The sequence below is a fragment of the Protopterus annectens genome, chromosome 7.part0 (assembly GCF_019279795.1).
Source record: "Protopterus annectens isolate FY-2018-M chromosome 7.part0, PAN1.0, whole genome shotgun sequence".
In the NCBI taxonomy this organism is placed as follows: domain Eukaryota; kingdom Metazoa; phylum Chordata; order Ceratodontiformes; family Protopteridae; genus Protopterus; species Protopterus annectens.
In genome coordinates, this window is record NC_056739.1 from 1,036,953,516 (window position 1) to 1,036,971,443 (window position 17,928).

The following is a 17,928-nucleotide window of genomic DNA, read 5'->3' on the forward strand; positions in this document are numbered from 1 at the left end:
TAGAAAAAAATGTATCTATCAAAAGCAGTACAGTAGGCATGACCATGAATAAAAATGGTATATCAAACTAGAGGATAGTGACATAGGCAAAGATGAAAACAAACTAGGTGAGACAGAGGGCGGAAAATGTTTGTATAACCACATACTGAGGCATTGGCGGTTTGATCAGAATTAAGCTTATATGTGAAAAAGGCACATAATTTAAATAGTTAAACTTCGAAACAAAACTAATATGAAAACCAGTGGATGTGAAACAAAAACTAAATAAAAACAGAATGTCCACAAAAAGGAGAGACAACAACAAAATAAGTATTTTAAGTTAAGCACTTTCATTGCTTTAATTTTACCACAAGAACTTAATCAGAACAACCATCTTTTTCAAACAAGCTTAAATAAGTTTATGAAGTTTAATAAGCTTAACAACAATCACATCAACAATGATGTCACACTATACTAAAAACTACCGTAGAATAACAAAAAATGTTTTTATATATACACAAACTACAATATATATATTTTTTAAAACTGTACAGATACTGTCACGTTTGGCCAAAGTATTACTGAAATCTTTATTTTAATGGCTAATGAATGTTCATAATTCTTTTGAAAGTTTTCTAGTGGTTTTCCTCCCATAGAAACTACTGCAGGAATCACATGAAGCCAGATATACTACCCCCTTTGAGTTGCAAGTAAATCTATTATTAACCCAAATTGAATGCTAAAGCACTAGAACTTTTGTTTATATACCTCAATATTTACATTCCTTACATTGAAAAGTATCCATAACAATCTAGCATCTATCTTTTGAACTGTTGGTAATGGATGGTCCCATGTGATGAAGACTTGATCATATTCTATGATGCTTTGTGGCTCATGTTTCCAGTGCTTTTCAGCCACTTCAAGAACCGTAAAGTTTGCACAATCCCCAGTGCAACAGTCTCGCCACACTATTGTGCCTTTCAGTGTACAGGCCCTCTGCCATTAGTATGTCACAACCAGCAATGAGGTGTGCGACTGTTTCCAGTTCAGTTTTACAAAACCTACATTTATCTGTTTCTCCCACATGTTCAATGGACTTTGTAAACCAGCATGTATGTAGTCCACTGTCTAAAGTACTCCTTACTAACTTTTATACGCATTTTTTCATGTTTTATTGCAGATCCTTCATCAGTTCCCAAGTATTTATACACTCCCTCTTGCTCAAGTTCTTTTATATCACATTCTTGTCCCAAACTGATGTTTTCCTGGTGCTGCAGTTTTCCTGCTTTAAAGGTTGCTTTTGCACATTTATCAAGACCAGATGACATTCTAGTATCATCTGAAAAAGTTTTAACAACCTGCAGCTGTGCTTTCAGTTCCTCGTCTGATGAGCTATACATTTTTAAATCATCGACAAAGAGAAGATGAGAAGTCTTTAGACTTTGTTTTTTTCTAGGAGCCACATTATAGCCATGGCCTAAGCTGTCCAGTGGACAGCTTAATGGGATAATGGTAAGGCAGAATAGTAACAGTGACAGAGAGTCACACTGGAATATCCCCCTTTGAATTTTTATCCCTGGGATAGTAATTTGTCCTTTATCATGATTTAATTGCAAAGTAGTCTGCCATTGTTTCATGGTCATTATAACATTGTCTATCAGTGTAGGATGTATCCTATAATTTTAGCACTTTTATCCATGAATGTGGGATACTATCAAATGCTTTTTTGTAGTCAGTCCATGCCATACTTAGATTCTTCCCCTTTTTACAATTATCCACTATGACTTTATTTAACATCAGATGATCCTTTGTTCCATGTGACTTTCTTTTATTGCCCTTTTGTCCTACTGCCATAATTGAATTTTATTCTAGATAACTATAAACTCTATCGGCATCAATTCCCATGTATAGTTTATACGTCGTCGGTAGGCAAGTTATTGGTCTTTAATTTTTGTGGTATCTTGCAGGTTCATTCTTAAGTAGGAGCATTGTTTTACCTGTTGTTAGCCAGGTTGATGTCTGTTCATGATGCACATATAAATAGTTCTTACTCATGGCTAAGTCTTTGTGCAAAGATTTTAATACTTTTAACCAAAAGTTAGGTACTGCATCTGGGCCTGGTGTTTTCCAATTTGAGACTTTTCTTAACTTTGTTTCAGTCTCTCTAGCTGTTACTTCATCCCATTTCATCTCTTGTACCTTTAAACTTCTTATTCTGGTGTCATTTTTCTGTGAGGGTTCTCTGTGGATGGTGCAGATACATTTTACTGTGATTTATCGATCTAAGAAGGATCTTTATTTTTTGAGAGCTTTACGCAGAAATGAATGCTCCATTTTATAGATTCATAGACTGTTACTAGGCAAACCACCTATGGGGCCTTTCTAAGCCTAGCCAAGTTTTCCTGAAAGAATAATGATGTCCTGCATCCAAATAGGACACTGAGGGCCAGGAATTTGTAAGCTACCTCTGTCTATAAGGGACATGGGTGCCAAGTCCAGTGTAAATTTGCTATTCCTCATCCACTGGCCGAGGTTGTGCTTAAACTGGGTAATTGACAAACTCAGCTTGACATGGCTGGGAAGCTGGTTCCATTGGAGGGGCAGTCTGTGGGCCACATATCTGCCTGTCTAGCATGTTCTGTTTAAGTCACAGACAAAACTTTTTTTAACTAGTAATATGTGAGATAAAGAGGGCTTTGAAGAATGGAAGATAAGTTAGTTGGCAAGTAGCAGCACAATGAAACATTTTATTTTATTTACTCCTGTGTCTTCAAGTGGTGCCTGCAAATTTTAATCTTGTGATGAAACATTCTGCTGTGACCTTCAGGACATGGAAGTCAGCATACCTTGGTAGGAGACTGACAATCACATGACATGTTAATTAAACATAAATACTATGCAAAAAGTTTAATGAGTGAATTACTGAATGCAAATTTATTTTAAGAATTTCCAGTTTGTTGGGGGTTTGATGAAGCCTGGGGGGATTACATTTATTTATGTAACAGTTTGCGCAAGAAGATGGATGTTAGCAGGAGGTCAGTTTGGTCTCCTAGATATGATAATAACAAGGAAAAGTAATTTGTCTTGAAATTCAACAGTAGATGATACAGACTATGGATTATATCCCATATGGGAAGTACAAAGTAAGATGGAAAATGGGAAATTGAAGATACTTGCTCTGAAGGCATTTTGCTGTACCAGGAATCAGACAGGAAGTGTAGTTTGAAAATAAAACAGCCAAATTCCACTTCAGCACAATTCTATATTGCACACTTTATTCTGGTACCTCAGCTTATTGCCTTCTTAGGAATAATTTAATTAATACAAACTGGGGTGGTAGTCAAACAGGATGAAAGAGTAGGGACATATGTTTGTGGTAACTGTTCAGTGTGCCATAGGGTTAAAAATTTAAATGGATGGGCATTTAATGGTAGGATCTATAAAGCTAGGGAAGTTTTGAGTTGTAACTCCTTAGGGGTTGTTTATATAATTGGGTGTGGATGTCAAAAAGTGAGGTGGTATATTGGGCAAACAAAGAGGAAGGTAAAGGTTCGAATTATGGAACATCTGGGAAACATTAGGAGACAAAATGAAAATAGTCCTATAGATAACCACTTTATTTCTGCACATGGGGGATCAGGGGGCACTCTTTTTTTTTAGTGTATTGGCTCGACCATTTTTGGTTGGGGAAGATAGTTTCAAAGAAAAACTTAAGCTGGAATACAGATTGATTATTAATTATAGGACACTTCACCCCAGGGGAAAGAATTTAGATAGTAATTTGACTTTATAGGAAATATTTGTATTTTTGTATAAGAAAATGTATTGGATTGTGCATTAAAGTATGTAATGAAAAGTTCTTATACATGATTAAAGTGTAATAAATTGTATATAAATGTTAATTGAATGTTAAATGGATTGGTTGATTGCTTGATTGGGGGAGGTGGTATTTGTTGTGTATAAATGGGAGCAGTTTGTATTAATTACATTATTTCTAAGAAGGCGATACGCCGAGGTACCAGAATAAAGTGTGCAATATAGAATTGTGCTGAAGTGGAATTTGGCTGTTTTTTCTTATTCCTTTTTCGGTTGGTGTTTATTTTTAAGGAAGTGTAGTTTGTCAAGGCAGGAAGTGGCAGCATTTACATAATCAGACCACATGAAATTAGTTTCATGGAATGTTAATGGGGTGGGAAATTCTGTGAAAATGGAAAAGGTTAAGGTTATTTAAGAAAGCTAACTCCCCATCTAATACTGCTACAGGAGTTACACAAAGGTCATGAGGAGTGCAATAAGTTGACTAGATATGGCTACACAACTATTCTGGCTGGTTTAATCACGGGGTAAGAAAGAGTGGTGGCAATATTTTTGAGTAAGAGCTCTGAAATATCAGTTGTTGGATCAGTAGTTTTTGCTGATAAACTGCATCACTTTAAAGAGTGGTTAACACAATTAATAAGCTACAGTCATAAGTTGCAGGACAGTTACTTTTCATCATTTGGAAATATTGAAACACCTTTCTCTTGGATTGTGACCTTGCCACAGTGGAGAACTTTATGTGTACCTATAAGGTTTAAAGTTCATTTGCCTGGATCTTTTATTTTGTTGCAGTTTTATTACTATTTGGGGTTGACATGGTTTCTGAGGTAACACAGCAAACCATCAGGAGTCCAACCTGACCACTCTGTGTGAATTTCAAAATGTGGCCATAATGCAACCATCCAGGGCTGCCAGTGACAGCTACTAGCAAAGTGAGTTGCTTGGGGCACAAGACAAGAATAGAATGGCTGTAGAAGGCCTAGTCCTCTACAAGCCAAAATGCTTCCTAGAGGACATTGAGTACTATTATGGGTAGTCTACCAGTTTTCCCTTCCCTACCCTATGTGGAGATTTTACCCAAGCCTACCTTTACATCTAGCCAGGCAGCAGTTCTGAACCCTGGTCTTCAGCAGAGATGTAAAGAACAGCCTGCCCAGACCATCACGTCATCCCCAGCCCTCCCCTCTGAAGAGAAGCATACAGATAAAGCAGTTTTACTACTCTTTTCCACCCACTAACTCCAGCAAGTGCCCAAACAGTGACACAACTTGTATGCCTTAGTGCATCAGTTGTTTTGGTTGCACAACAGAAGTGAAAATATGGTTAAACATACAATCCAGTTCATGGTCATGGGGGAGAGAGACCTTATACCAACACTTAGTGAATACAAAGCACAGAAACTAATTCTAGTTGGAAGTTGACCGTAGGGGAGAATGACAAATTTGGGTCACCTAGGTCTCAGTCAGGGCTTGATCCCTCATTGCCAACTACCAGACTTGCCTAGAGCTTTATGCTGCTTGAAGAGCCACCTTTGGCAGGTTGTTTAGAAAACACCAAAAATGTGACCTCTCTCATAATGCTTCAAATAAAGAGATAGAGAAACTCTTCAAGTACAGAGATAAAAGCCCCCCCCCGGAGCCACCAGGCCTGAAAGAAGTGCTCATCAGGAGGAATCCTAGTGACTGAATGACTCACCTAGCCCTGCCAAACTCAGTTTGGGGTGGTGTCTTGGCTCACCATCCCAAAAGTGAAGGGTGGAGGTTGAGTGCAGTCAAGTGTCATGTAGGAGCAGGATGGATTCTGATAGACTAGACTAGACTCTATCAATGTACAGTAGTTCATTGCACATAGATTTTACCTCATTGCTTGGAAAAATAACACTTGGGTAAGTGTGAGGGGATGAAAACTGCCAGTTAGATTTAATTGGTCATACCTCCACATATGTTTATTTTGAACCACATTTTTGGAATAGAGGTAGTCGCTTTCTTGCTCTGCAGTTGACCTTTAGAAGATGCCCTTTGTGGGTGTAGTAATAGTCCTAAGTCTTTGACTGCATAACATAAGGTTTGAGTTTATGCCAGTAAATGTGATGGCCAGTATGACGACAGGCTACAGAAAGAAAAACTCTGTCTGTCTATACATATTCACCAAACAACTCTAGAGCATTCAACTTTGTAAAGGACCATAAGTGTGGTGCTTGATAGGGTACCATCTACTGATTTTTTCACAGTGAGCATGATGCAGAAACATGGTGGCGTGTGACTGGGATGAATGTTTTTTATCATCTAAATCCAACTGATGAACTGGTTTTGGACATTTCTGTGTGTCAAGGGTTACGATTTCTTCACATAAGGAAGCTCACAAGTGTAATAGGTCTGTGATTAATTTTTGAGTCATGCTGTCAGACCTGGACACTAAGGTCGAGAGGTGCTCAGCTAGACTTGGGATCAACAAGCTAGTGTGGTGGCTAGACAAACGTAAGAACCCCAGTTGTGTAGTGTGGTGTAAAGGGAATGCATAATTGATGTCTCTATGTGGATTGAGTTCAGCTCTCGCCATAGGAACAGCTTCTGTTGTATAAATGGGGAGGTCAGGATCATGGATTCTGAACTGACCCTGTTCAAGATCTCAGCAGCTGAAATGGTGACAATGATCTGTGGCTAAAATGTGGTTGGTGATAATCATGGCCATAAATCTAGTACCCTCTAATGAATAAAACTAGTGAAGGAAGCCATCAGATAAAATAAATGGTTCTTCAATTCTGTGCTGTCAGAGGGCTCTGAATCTGACCTAAAAGAAATGAGGAAGAGTGATGGGGAACAATACCCAGGTTGCACTTAGGTGGAGAAGTACTGACGTTGACTGGTGATATTTTTGGGGGAACAATACCCAGGTTGCACTTAGGTGGAGAAGTACTGACGTTGACTGGTGATATTGTTAGGAAGTAAAATCAGTCAGTGCCAGAAATAGCTGGTAGGATTGTTTCATGTTTTTGTAAAAGAAGTCACTCGGGTAGTTAAATTGTCCCACTATTGTAAGCCTGTAGGAGTAGGTCAAACCTGGGTGGAAATACTAAATCTACTAGGCATTGCTAGAATTTTATAGTTTACTACATCTTTCATTGTTACCTGGAAAGTGAAGCAATATCTCAGGATTGGCACACTGGGGTAGTAATCTCCATTTTCAGAAAAAGATGGATAGAAAACTGTATTTAAGTCATAGAGGGATCACATTTCTCAGGATCCCAAGGAGAGACTATGCTAGGGTTCTAGAAAAGGAGCCTTCATTCGGAAGTCAGTCCTTTGATTCAGGAGGAGTGATGTGATCTCCTCACTGGTCTTGAAACATTGGATCAACTCATTGTCCTTGCACGAATATTTTTTTTTTGGGGGGGGGGGTCATAGGAGTTTGCTAGTAATGTCCATCATGGGCCTTGGGAATATATATGACCACATACCCCAAAGTGTCTTCCGGAAAATCCTGCAACAGTATGGGGTTCCAATGCCATGCATATGTGCCATTCTAACCATGTAATTTAGACAAAAAAGTTGTGCCTGCATTGTCAGCTTTGTCAGATACATTCAAAGTGGGCCCAGGACTCCGCCAACATGTGTAACTTTCTCCTCTCCTGCTCATACTTTTCATGAACATGATATCAGGGCACAAACAATGAGCCCAAATATCTATTTTGTGAATGTGATGGTTGCGTCTTTGCAGATGATAATGATGATGCGTTCTCAGCCTCAAGTAACTGTGATCTTTAACATTCACTGAAAGATTCAGTGTGTAGAATGTTAAGCTGCGTAAACATCAGCACCATCTGTCTGAGGATTATAAAACAGTGCAGCACTTTCTGCAAAAGAAGAGGTGCTGATACCTTTAAGTATCCTGAGGTCTTGCTCACAAGGGAAGGTCAAGATAAAGAGATTGACCAACAGCTGACCACTAATGTAGTAGTCCTGTATGTATTGTATTGGTCTATACTGGTCTATGGTGGAAAAGAGAGACTGGAGCCAAGCTGATGAGTAGACTGAGTATACAAGTGTCCCTATGGTCATAAGTTGTAGGTAGTGATCTACATGATGAGAATCTGAAAACAGCTTGCCAAAAAGAGGTTCCTCCACAGTAGCTAGGTACACTTTCTGTGACAGAGTGAGGAGCACCACAGTCTGGAAAGATGTCAGAGTACAGTCACTGCTTCTCCAGATTGAGAAGAGTAAACTGAAGTGTTTGGGCAGCTAGTAATGATGCTGTTTGAGTGCTTTCCATGGGGGGGGGGGGGTACTGTAACAGGCATGGCCCACTGGAAAAAGTCCCCAGACCAGACCCCAAGACATGTCGGAGAGATTAAATCTCTGATATTGTCTGAGAATGCCTGCAGAATAAGGAGTACAAGAGCCAGAGACTGTTGGTAAGGATGGACAGTCTGCTCTATTCTGCTCAGTTTCTACCACAACTTCTCCTACCAGGACAAGTATCTTAGAAAATGAAAGCACTTGACGGCCTGTCTTGAATACATCATAAAAATACTGAAATAAGAAGTCAGTATGATTTTTTTTTTCTTTTTGGAAAATACTTGCATCATCTTAGCTAAGAGTGTTGAATTAAACAGTACAACAGAGTAAACTCAGCAACCAAAATGACATTTGTATATGGGGGCAAAAGAAAACTGTTGAGGCTGAAGCTAATAGAATACAAATGGTGAATATGGACTACTAATGTAAGAAAAATAATCTGTCTCAGATGGAAAAGCATCATCAATTTACTAAGTACTGTACTTCAGTAGTGAAGGTTTCCTGCTTGAGAAAGAAACTTTGCAGATATGTTTTTAGCAGATAACAAGAAATATTTTCTAACTGCAAAGATAAAATTGAATGTAGGTCTTCATTTAAATGCTCACAGAATGAGAACATGGCATAACTTGGTGTTTAAATGAAAATCGTGGGTGCAGTTATTTCTAACACTTATCAAAAAGTGCTAGAAATAACAGGACCCATGGTTATGCTGGATATCTGTAAAGCTACAAGAAGAACAGGGAAGGTACTTTGTTCTCATTACAGGGAACTAGACATTATCATTTACTCCTTTTGTGTGTACATCTGTAGATTATACAATTCTAAATGTATATGTTTACACACACACATAAACATATATATATATATATATATATATATATATATATATATATATATTGTTGTGTCTTTTGGCTTTTCCTGGTTAGGGATCGCCACAGCGGAACTCCAGTCCGCTAATGATTGGCAGTAGATTTTTACGTGCCGAGTTGCCGGCCCTGACACACAACCTTCAAAGAAGGTACGCCCATTCATGCATGTCTCTACACAAAAGACGCTCTAGCTGAGAATGGAACAGGACAACGCCTTACTGTGAGGCAACAACGCTAACACAGCACCACCACCGCAGTGTTTTATATATATATATATATATATATATATATATATATAATACATAACTGTAATGTATGTAATATAAAACCTTGTGCTGCAGTTATATTACATTACATTATCTCAGTGCTAGGCTTAATGTTGTTTTTTTTTTACTAGCAGCATCAGATAAAAGTATTTTTTTAATTGTTATATTTCTGTCTTGAAGGTATGAAGCTGCTTCATTACTCTTCGTATACGCTGTTTACATAGTGGTGCTATGCTTTGATATTCGCATCAGCCAATATTTCATGCAGAAGTTCAGCCCTTGCTGTGCTTGCATAGCAAATGCATTGGAGAACTCAGAACAGCAACCACTGGTGGAATGGAAAGAGCGCCCTGGATCCTTGCTTCCACGACATTCTAGAAATGATAGTGGAATTTTCCATGAAGACTCCTACACCCAGCTTTCTATTAGTTTACATGGGCTTACAGATATTTCTAAAGGTAAATTTCTAACTCTTTTTTTAATCAATTACATTCTGATTCTGTCATTTGGTATCTAAAGATTACTGAAACATTGATTGGATATGTATTATTTTAAAAGACACTTTTGCCTAGGTCTTTGGCATCCATCCTAAGCTGATCCATCCATCCACAGCCCTTTTTTCCCATTTTTGCACATGGGGTCAGGGTGTCATACCAAAAGTGACAGTCATCTAGAGCCAAGGTTCACACCACCTGGTGGCTAGCCCTGCCACGGTTGTTCTTCCATGCCACAAACATGCATGCACACTCATACCTATGGTCATTCCACCTACTGCATGTCTTTGGAATGTGGGAGGAAACCAGAGCTCCTAGAAATTCACAAGAACACAGGGAGGACATGCAGACTGCACACAGAAGGCACCCCAGCCAAGAATCAAACCAGAGACCTCTTGTTGTGAGGCAACAACTTTATCTGCCGTGACACTATATACTGATCTGTCCATCCTAAGCTGATATTACCTTTTTATTTATTTCCCTTCCCTACTGGGTTGGAGGACTGGTCCAGGGACCCTTTTCAGCCATGGCCTGGGCCACTTTAATGGATTTAAGTTACAAGTAAAAGATAAGAAACAAAAGTTGCAGACTTTATGTATGTTGCAAACCAGAGAAGTTTAGTCTACAATAACATTTAGAAGCAATTGTGTGCATTTATGCAGTCAGCATTGGTACAGTGGATCTGCCAGATAGCCATGCCTATAAATGGATGTAGCTATGAACAATAGTTAAACTGTTGCCCTGAAGAGAACAATAGTTAAAAAGTTACCATGGTTATATACTTTATCCTGATTATGTGATGTATCCATTTCCATAACAAGTGCATCTATACTCATTGTTAAGATATTTCAGGATTTACTTTTTACATTTTTGAAGTAATAGACCCTTATGATTTCTTCGGGGAGGCAGTTCTATGAAGTAGGTACTGTCTTTTCTGAAAGCTTTTTCACCTACAGCTTTTATGAGTGGAGGTCTGATCTGAGTGATACCATCATCACTGGGTGGTGGGTAATTAATTTCTCAGTGATTGAGCTTGGACAGTTGGGGTGGACAGTACTTGCAGTTAAGTAATGTAAATGTCAAGCAGTTAACATGTAGGTTAGTTTTGTTGTGATATGGAACCTATTTGTCACTAATAATTATGCACAGGTGTGTACCTGAGCACTTCAGATTATATTAACAAAAAATTGCACTGTGTTAAGTGTTTTGGCTTGAGCTGAGCATTAAGATAGGTAATCCTTGTTCAGTTCATGGCATTAACATCTGAATGGTAATTGGGCTTACATTGAGAACAGATTAAAATATCTGTAGTCAATTTTTAATGGTGTTAGGACTTGCTGTGTTATGTGCAGTGTAAGTGAAAATGTTAGCTATTAGTTCAATATTATGCCAATATGTTTCTTATGGTTAGCAGCTAGATGGCCAAAACCTGCTAAATTTTTAATAACTAAGGTAGAGTTGTTCTTGAGTTTTTGATGGGTGCCAAATAGCATTGTGGTGATTTTACTGCATTTAATATTACAAGGCCCATGCTTTTCAGCCACTTCCACATAAAGCTAAAGGCTGTTTGAAGTTATTTCTGTAGTTTGTTTAGAGAATTGTGACAGCATCTGAGTTCAGAATACAGTTTCAGGTGGATAGATTGTGCAGAAATTTACTTATGAAAATGGGAAATAGTATTGGGTCCAGGATTGATCCTAGAGGTACCCCTGCCCTGAGTGGGCCATTGTCAGAATTACTAGATCAAAGGTTCACTTCCATCTTCTTCCTCCTAATTTTAGTTTTTTTACCTTAAATATTGAGGAGGGATTTGTACTGCGGTGGTGGTGCTGTGGTAGAGTTGTCACCTCACAGTAAGACGTTGTCCTGTTCAATTCTCAGCTAGAGCGTCTTCTGTGTGGAGACATGCATGAATGGGCGTACCTTTGTTGAAGGTTGTGCATCAGGGCTGGCAACTCGGCATGTAAAAATCTACTGCCAATCATTAGCGGACCGGAGTTCCGCTGTGGCGACCCCTAACCGGGAAAAGCCGAAAGACACAACAATTGTTGGTGGATTTGTAAAGGTTACCACAATGCCTTGCTGATGGATAAAAATGACCAACTAATTCTTCTGCAGTTTATGGCACAGTTTTCTGCTGTCATTTTACATTGTTTTAGTGAACACTTCTACCAGCATGTATAACACCAGGGGGAAACCACCTAGCAATCCCAGATCACAGCCTTATTTATACTACTTATATCTAGCCTTTGCCTTGTCACAGTTTAAATTCCAGATACATAGCAGTCAGGAAAGAAAGAAACAAAGCAAACAACAAAAAAGGAATTGTTTCTTGCTTTAACATCAATGGCATTATCAGCAGTCACCTGATAAGATTCCCCACCTCACATTTAAAGTGTCTCTGCATACTTTATGGAATTGCTTCACACTGTAACATGCATTTGATTTCAAGAAATACATTATGCACATAGTGCGAAGAAAAGAAAAAAATAACTTTTTTTACTTGCAGTTATAATGTCAGTTCCTTCACTTTTCTTCTAAACATTAATGACAAAGAGGGAATTATACTTTAAAGTCCTCACACCAGCTTAACAGGCCAACAGCTTCCAGTCTTTTTTTAAATTCATTTTCACATTTGGTAGTGAAGTTAAGATGGAGTGTAGGTTCCGGATGGAACACAGACTGTAACATGCATTTTCAACATGATTAGACCTAACTTTAGAATATGTAGCTGTCTATCCGAGTATCTGAGGCATTTGCCTATATAAACAGGGATAACTTTCCTTTCTGGAAAATGTATATGGTTGTATGTGTTTACTGGAAGTTAAAAGAGGTTGGTGGCTTAAAAAAATGAAATTATACATATATTTTTATGTTTTAATGTTTCTGTTAAAATTAAATGTTTGGGAAATGTGTCATGAGTTCAAATAGAGGTGAGAAGCTACAACTGCTTATAAGATTAGCTTGCCAAACTAATATGTGTATATAAGCTGCAAGTCAGAAACACATATTCAAAAAATTATTGTGTAGAACATGTGAAAGTAATAGTATCGGAGTGACTGCCTTATCAATCATTTTATGGAATGAGAACATCATTGCAGGTTTGGGCAAAAAGCAAAGAGTATTGAATTATGTTAAGAACTGCAGGGTACAAATAGCAATGTTACAGGAGACACACTTAATTTGAAATGAGCATATAGGTTTGGTGAAGAAAGGATTTCAGAATGGTTATTAATCAGAGTATCAGGTATAAAGGAAAGGGAGATACAGTACTGATTGCAGAGTCTCCAATAATGCTAGAAGAGGAGGAGGAGAAAGACAAGAATGGTAGATTTGTGGTAATAAGGTGGTTATTGGTGGGGAAAGAGGATTACATTGGCATGTATTTATAGTCCACCAAAATCTACTAATAAGGAACTTAAGAGAATTATGGGAGAGGTAATTAGCTTCCAGCAGGGAATATTATTAATGCTGGGGCCTGGAATTTGATATGCAATAGAGAAGATATATAGCTGGACCTAGAAGGGAAAATATAACATAGGAGGGTAGATTTCTGAAGAAATGTATTTACTATTTGTTTGTCTTTGTTGACCAGGAAAAGTCTGACTGGGTAAAAACCATTTTCAGTTGAAGCTCCGGGAGAAAAGCTCCACATTTAAGTTACACATGATGTACACTTGTAATTGCAGGGTAAAAACATCTACACATTAGCTTATTTACATGATTTTTAAATATTTTTACATGAGCATCACATTTTAATACAAAAAAAAGAGAGAAACTTTAACATAAATTGGGTAATTATTGAATAGAGAAATAACATACAATAATATTGAATGTATTTGTACCATGATGGTTGCAGGGAAAAGATCAAACTGTGGTGCTTTTGGATTTAGTAATACTTTACAGACAGACAAGTAGAATGTAGTTTAAAAATGATAAGAGAGAGATATGAACGGAGAAGTAATGGAAATGAGCAGGAAGATAAATGGACAAAGGAAGAATTGTAGTTAGTGGTGGGGTGTGAGACAAGGAGGAAAGGTAAGAGTTTAAGTAATAAGTGCAGCATGAGGAGGAGCGATAAGGTACAAAAAGACTGGGAAGCAAAGTGGCTGTAAGCGTTAGAGAAAATTAATCTGAGTAAAGCTAGCCAGATGAGCAAGAAGAACCGAGCCATCTTTGGAGTAGATGCTGTTTAAGCAAAGTTTTGAAACAATTTAAGTTTTCTGTTTTAACTGTATGGGGATTTCATTCCAGAGTTTTGACACATAATAAGAATAAAGAGCGTCTCCAGCAGTGTTGAATGTCTTACTGATACATAGCAAAAGTTTGTTGCTATAGTAAAGGTCTCTAGTGGATGAATAGTTCAGTAGAGTATTTTGAAATGCTGGGCATTTGTCTGGAGAGTACAATAGGTTTTGGGCAATTATTAGTTGTGAATATGTCAACTAGTTTAATAGTTCATGCCAGTTTAATTGTTTTAATGCAAGGCAGTGGTGTGTTTTATAAAGCTGGTTGGTTGCAAATGTAGCTATTTTATAGTAGCAGGAGGCTAGCTTAGTTTTAAATGTAATGTTGATATTTGTAAGACTAGGGAAACATATAATAGAGAAGGAAGGGTGTATGCTGCTGCTAAGGTAATCCTTGCTTGATCTGTCAGGTAGTGTTTAGTCTATAGAGGGAGCTCGGTTTTTGGTAAGTTTTCTTGATGGAATGAAGTATGTGGTAATCAAATTTGAAGTTATCATCTATTATGACTCTGCATAGTTTAGTTTAGCTTGTGGTCTCTATTTTTTTGTTATTACTTGAGGTAAAATGAAATGCATGTTTCTGGTTAAAGTGTTGTTTTGGAGTAAGTAGCATAAGTTTTTTTGTTTTGTTTTTTTGCCATTAAGCAGCATGTTATAATTTTTAGCCATATTTCAATATCACTGAAAGAGTTTTTACTGATTTCTTGTATTTTTGTTATGGATGAGGCACGTCAGATAAGGATTGAATCATCAGCACATTGTACTTGAGTGGTAAGTCTTTTAGAGGTATGAAGTTTATTTATGGAAATATTAAATAGAAGGGGTTAAATATTGAGCTCTAGGGAACACCAACAGATATTGGTTGAAATGCTGAAAAGTTTTGTTGCCTGCTGACAATTGCATAAATAACTGTTAAACCAGGAGAGGGAGGGGTAAGTGAGACCTAGTGCTGCAAGTTCAGAGAGGAACTTTTAATGGGACACTAAGTCAAGGCTTTAGAAAGGTCAAGAGAAGAAACAAAGTTGCCCCCATTGCTGTATTGGTTTACTACATTGGTGCAGTTGAGGAGGACAGTAGTGGTACTCTGGTCGGGCCTGAAACCATGGCAGGTGACTGAGAGGAGGATGTGTTTGGTTATATATTTCATTAGCTGAGTGAATACATTTCTCAAGGATTTTTAGACAGGGGTGATAGAATAGTAATGGGTCTATAGTTTGTTAACTCTGTTGAAGTACCTCCTTTGTGAAGGGGTATAATGGATTTTTTCCAGATGGATGGGACATACTTTTCAGTTATTGACTACTTGATTAAAATGGAGACAGGGAAGGCTAGTGCTTCTGCATCTGTTTTGAGGAACTCAGTGGGATGGTCATCGGTAGCTGAGGTTGTTGCTTTTGATTTGGCTCATAGCCAGCCTTAGGCATAGGCCAGTTAGGCAGCTGCCTAGGGCGCCGCTCTATCAGGGGTGCTTTTCCAGTATTTATTTGTTTATTTTTGTAGTAAAGAAATGGTTTCTTTAAAATGTGTTGAATAAATACAGAAAAAAAAGGAAGAGTAAGGCAGACTGAGAAAAACAAAGGCAAAAAGTAATCTGGATGGTGCAGGTACATCAGGATGGGGGCACCACATGGTATGGTGTAGCAATTTTGCCTAGGGCAACAGTTGATCAAAGGCCAGCCCTGGTTTGGCTAGTATTTTTTTTTTTATGGTTGATGTCGGGACAGGCTGAAAACTAAAAGACAGTGTGTTGCTTTCAAGAACAGATGGAAGTTGTAAGGGTAAAATGAGGTAGTCATTGATTAGTGATGGAACTGACCGGATAAAATGAGTGTTGAACTGTTGAATGGAGTGGCAATGGACTCTTTGTTGTTTGAAGGAGAAGGACAGGGTGTAGTGGTATGGTCAGGGTGTAATAATTTATATAGAGAAGACCAAATTAGCTTGAGGTTATTTTGGTGTTTTCATTTTTTTTTTTAGATTACTGTAGCATGATTTCTTGTCAGATTTAACAAGGACCTTGGTACAGTTTGAGATATCAAAAAAATTGGTAGGCATGTTGTGCTTTATTCTTATATCATTCTTTCCCATGCTTTATCTCTTCGCAGCATGAGCTGTTTGGTTTCTTTTGTCAGCCATGGCACTGTGTTAGATTTTACTTTTCTTGTCCTAACTGGTGCAAAATCATTTAGTATTTTTAGGAAGGTGTAACTGAAGTGAGTAACTGCTTCTTCTAGTGGCATTACTGTTAATACATTCCAGCTGTAGTGGGACAGGGCTGCAATAAATGTGCCTTTATCAAATTTGGTTAAGTTGCATACTTGTTTATAGATTATTTATTTGGAAGAACCATGTTGTTATCTGATTACATAGGTTGAGAGGTGGTCACTTATAGTATTTAGTAAGCAACCAGAAGATTTTATATTATGGGGTTTTATGTCGATATCCAGTCCAGTGTGAACTACCAGTTAGTGCATTTGTTGATCCTAGTGGCAGAGCTTATTAGTTGGCTGAACCCAAATAGATGAATAGAGTCCTTGGGCTTGCTGCTGTTTATGGATTGCCAGTCTATATCTAGGTCACCTAAGACGAAGGTTTCCTGAAGTATGCTGTCGATCTCCAGTGTAGGATATTTTTGGTTGTGGTAATGTTGCTGCCTGGTGGCATGTATACTGCTGGGATACATATAGATGTCTTTTGGTTGATTTTGAGGTATGCAGTCAGACGATCAGCGTTATTGAATTTTGGGATATTTCGATGGGCTGGAGTTATTTCTAAGTTGCTTTTATAAATAATAGCAACAACACTTGCTCTTTTGAGATTTCTGTCTGTTTAAAGTATGTTAAAACCTGGGGGAATAATTTCATTGTCAGTTATTTCTTGTTGTTGCCAGGTTTCAGTGGCAATTAGAATGTCTGGGGAGTTAAAATCTAGACATGCATAGATTTCATGAATTTTGTTGCAGATGCTTCTAAAGTTAATGTTGAAAAGAATGAGGTTAGTTTCATTACCTGATGGGAATATTGTGTTGGAAACATTGGAAAGTAATGGGCTGGCCATGGTGGGTAGTTGATGTGTGAGTCCGGGGTTAGAGTGAATATCTCCACTAAGTTTCAGGATGGAGGTGGGGGTGAGTAGAGGTATAAAACTATTTGTATTTGTATATAACTTTCATTACTGCTGATAAAGTGCTATTCTTAACTTTAATGTATGTATAAGAGCACAGAACTGACCATGAGTATTGGTAGAGAGAAGTAGAGATGGAGAGAGAAAAGGATTTGTGATTTAATGTATGTGTGTCTGTGATGGATATGATGTGGGAATATTATGGCAGTTAGTGAAGTGAAAAAGTGTGAGTGTACAAAGCAGTAGCAATTGACTTACTGTCATTGTGAGGTGAGATGGTGAGAGTTTAGATGGTGGGTAGAAGAAGGTGGAGGTTTGGCAACATGATGGTTGTGTGGTATATTAATGAAATGAGTGTTATGAGAAATGGAGAAAGAGGTGTGGTAAAGTGTGAAGAGATGTTTTCGGGGTGGTATATAGATAGTTACGGCGGTGAAAAGTGGTTATGTTGTGTGCAGAAAGCTGCATGGTATGCTTTTGTAGATAGGGGAAGGTGAAGAAGTGAGAAGTGTATATATGAGAGAGGAAACTAAAATGTGTATTGACAAAAAGGATAGCAGTCCAAAGTAGTAGCTGTAAAAAGTAATCTAAGTATCTAAAATATTTTAATATAATTAATATTATTGTTTAATATAATAATATAATTGATATTAATATTACAATATATTTCATTCCAAATATATAAGAATATTTGGAATGAAAGATGTAAAATTGCTAGCAGAAACCCAGGCAGAGTTTAAATATTATTCCCCAAGGTACAATAACTGGACAAGATTGGACAGAAGTTTTATTTTACAGGAACATGGGTATTTGATTGAAAGTTTTGAAACACATCC

At 37.8% G+C, this 17,928-nt stretch overlaps 1 protein-coding gene across 1 annotated transcript in view; it reads left to right on the plus strand.

Annotated features, from left to right (window-relative positions):
• SLC24A5 (solute carrier family 24 member 5) overlaps positions 1–17,928 on the plus strand; it is a 327,312-nt gene that overhangs the window by 155,660 nt on the left and 153,724 nt on the right. Inside the window, exon 6 of the mRNA XM_044077581.1 lies at positions 9,409–9,686. Coding sequence (XP_043933516.1) covers positions 9,409–9,686 — 278 coding nt within the window. The remainder of the gene's footprint in view (positions 1–9,408; positions 9,687–17,928) is intronic.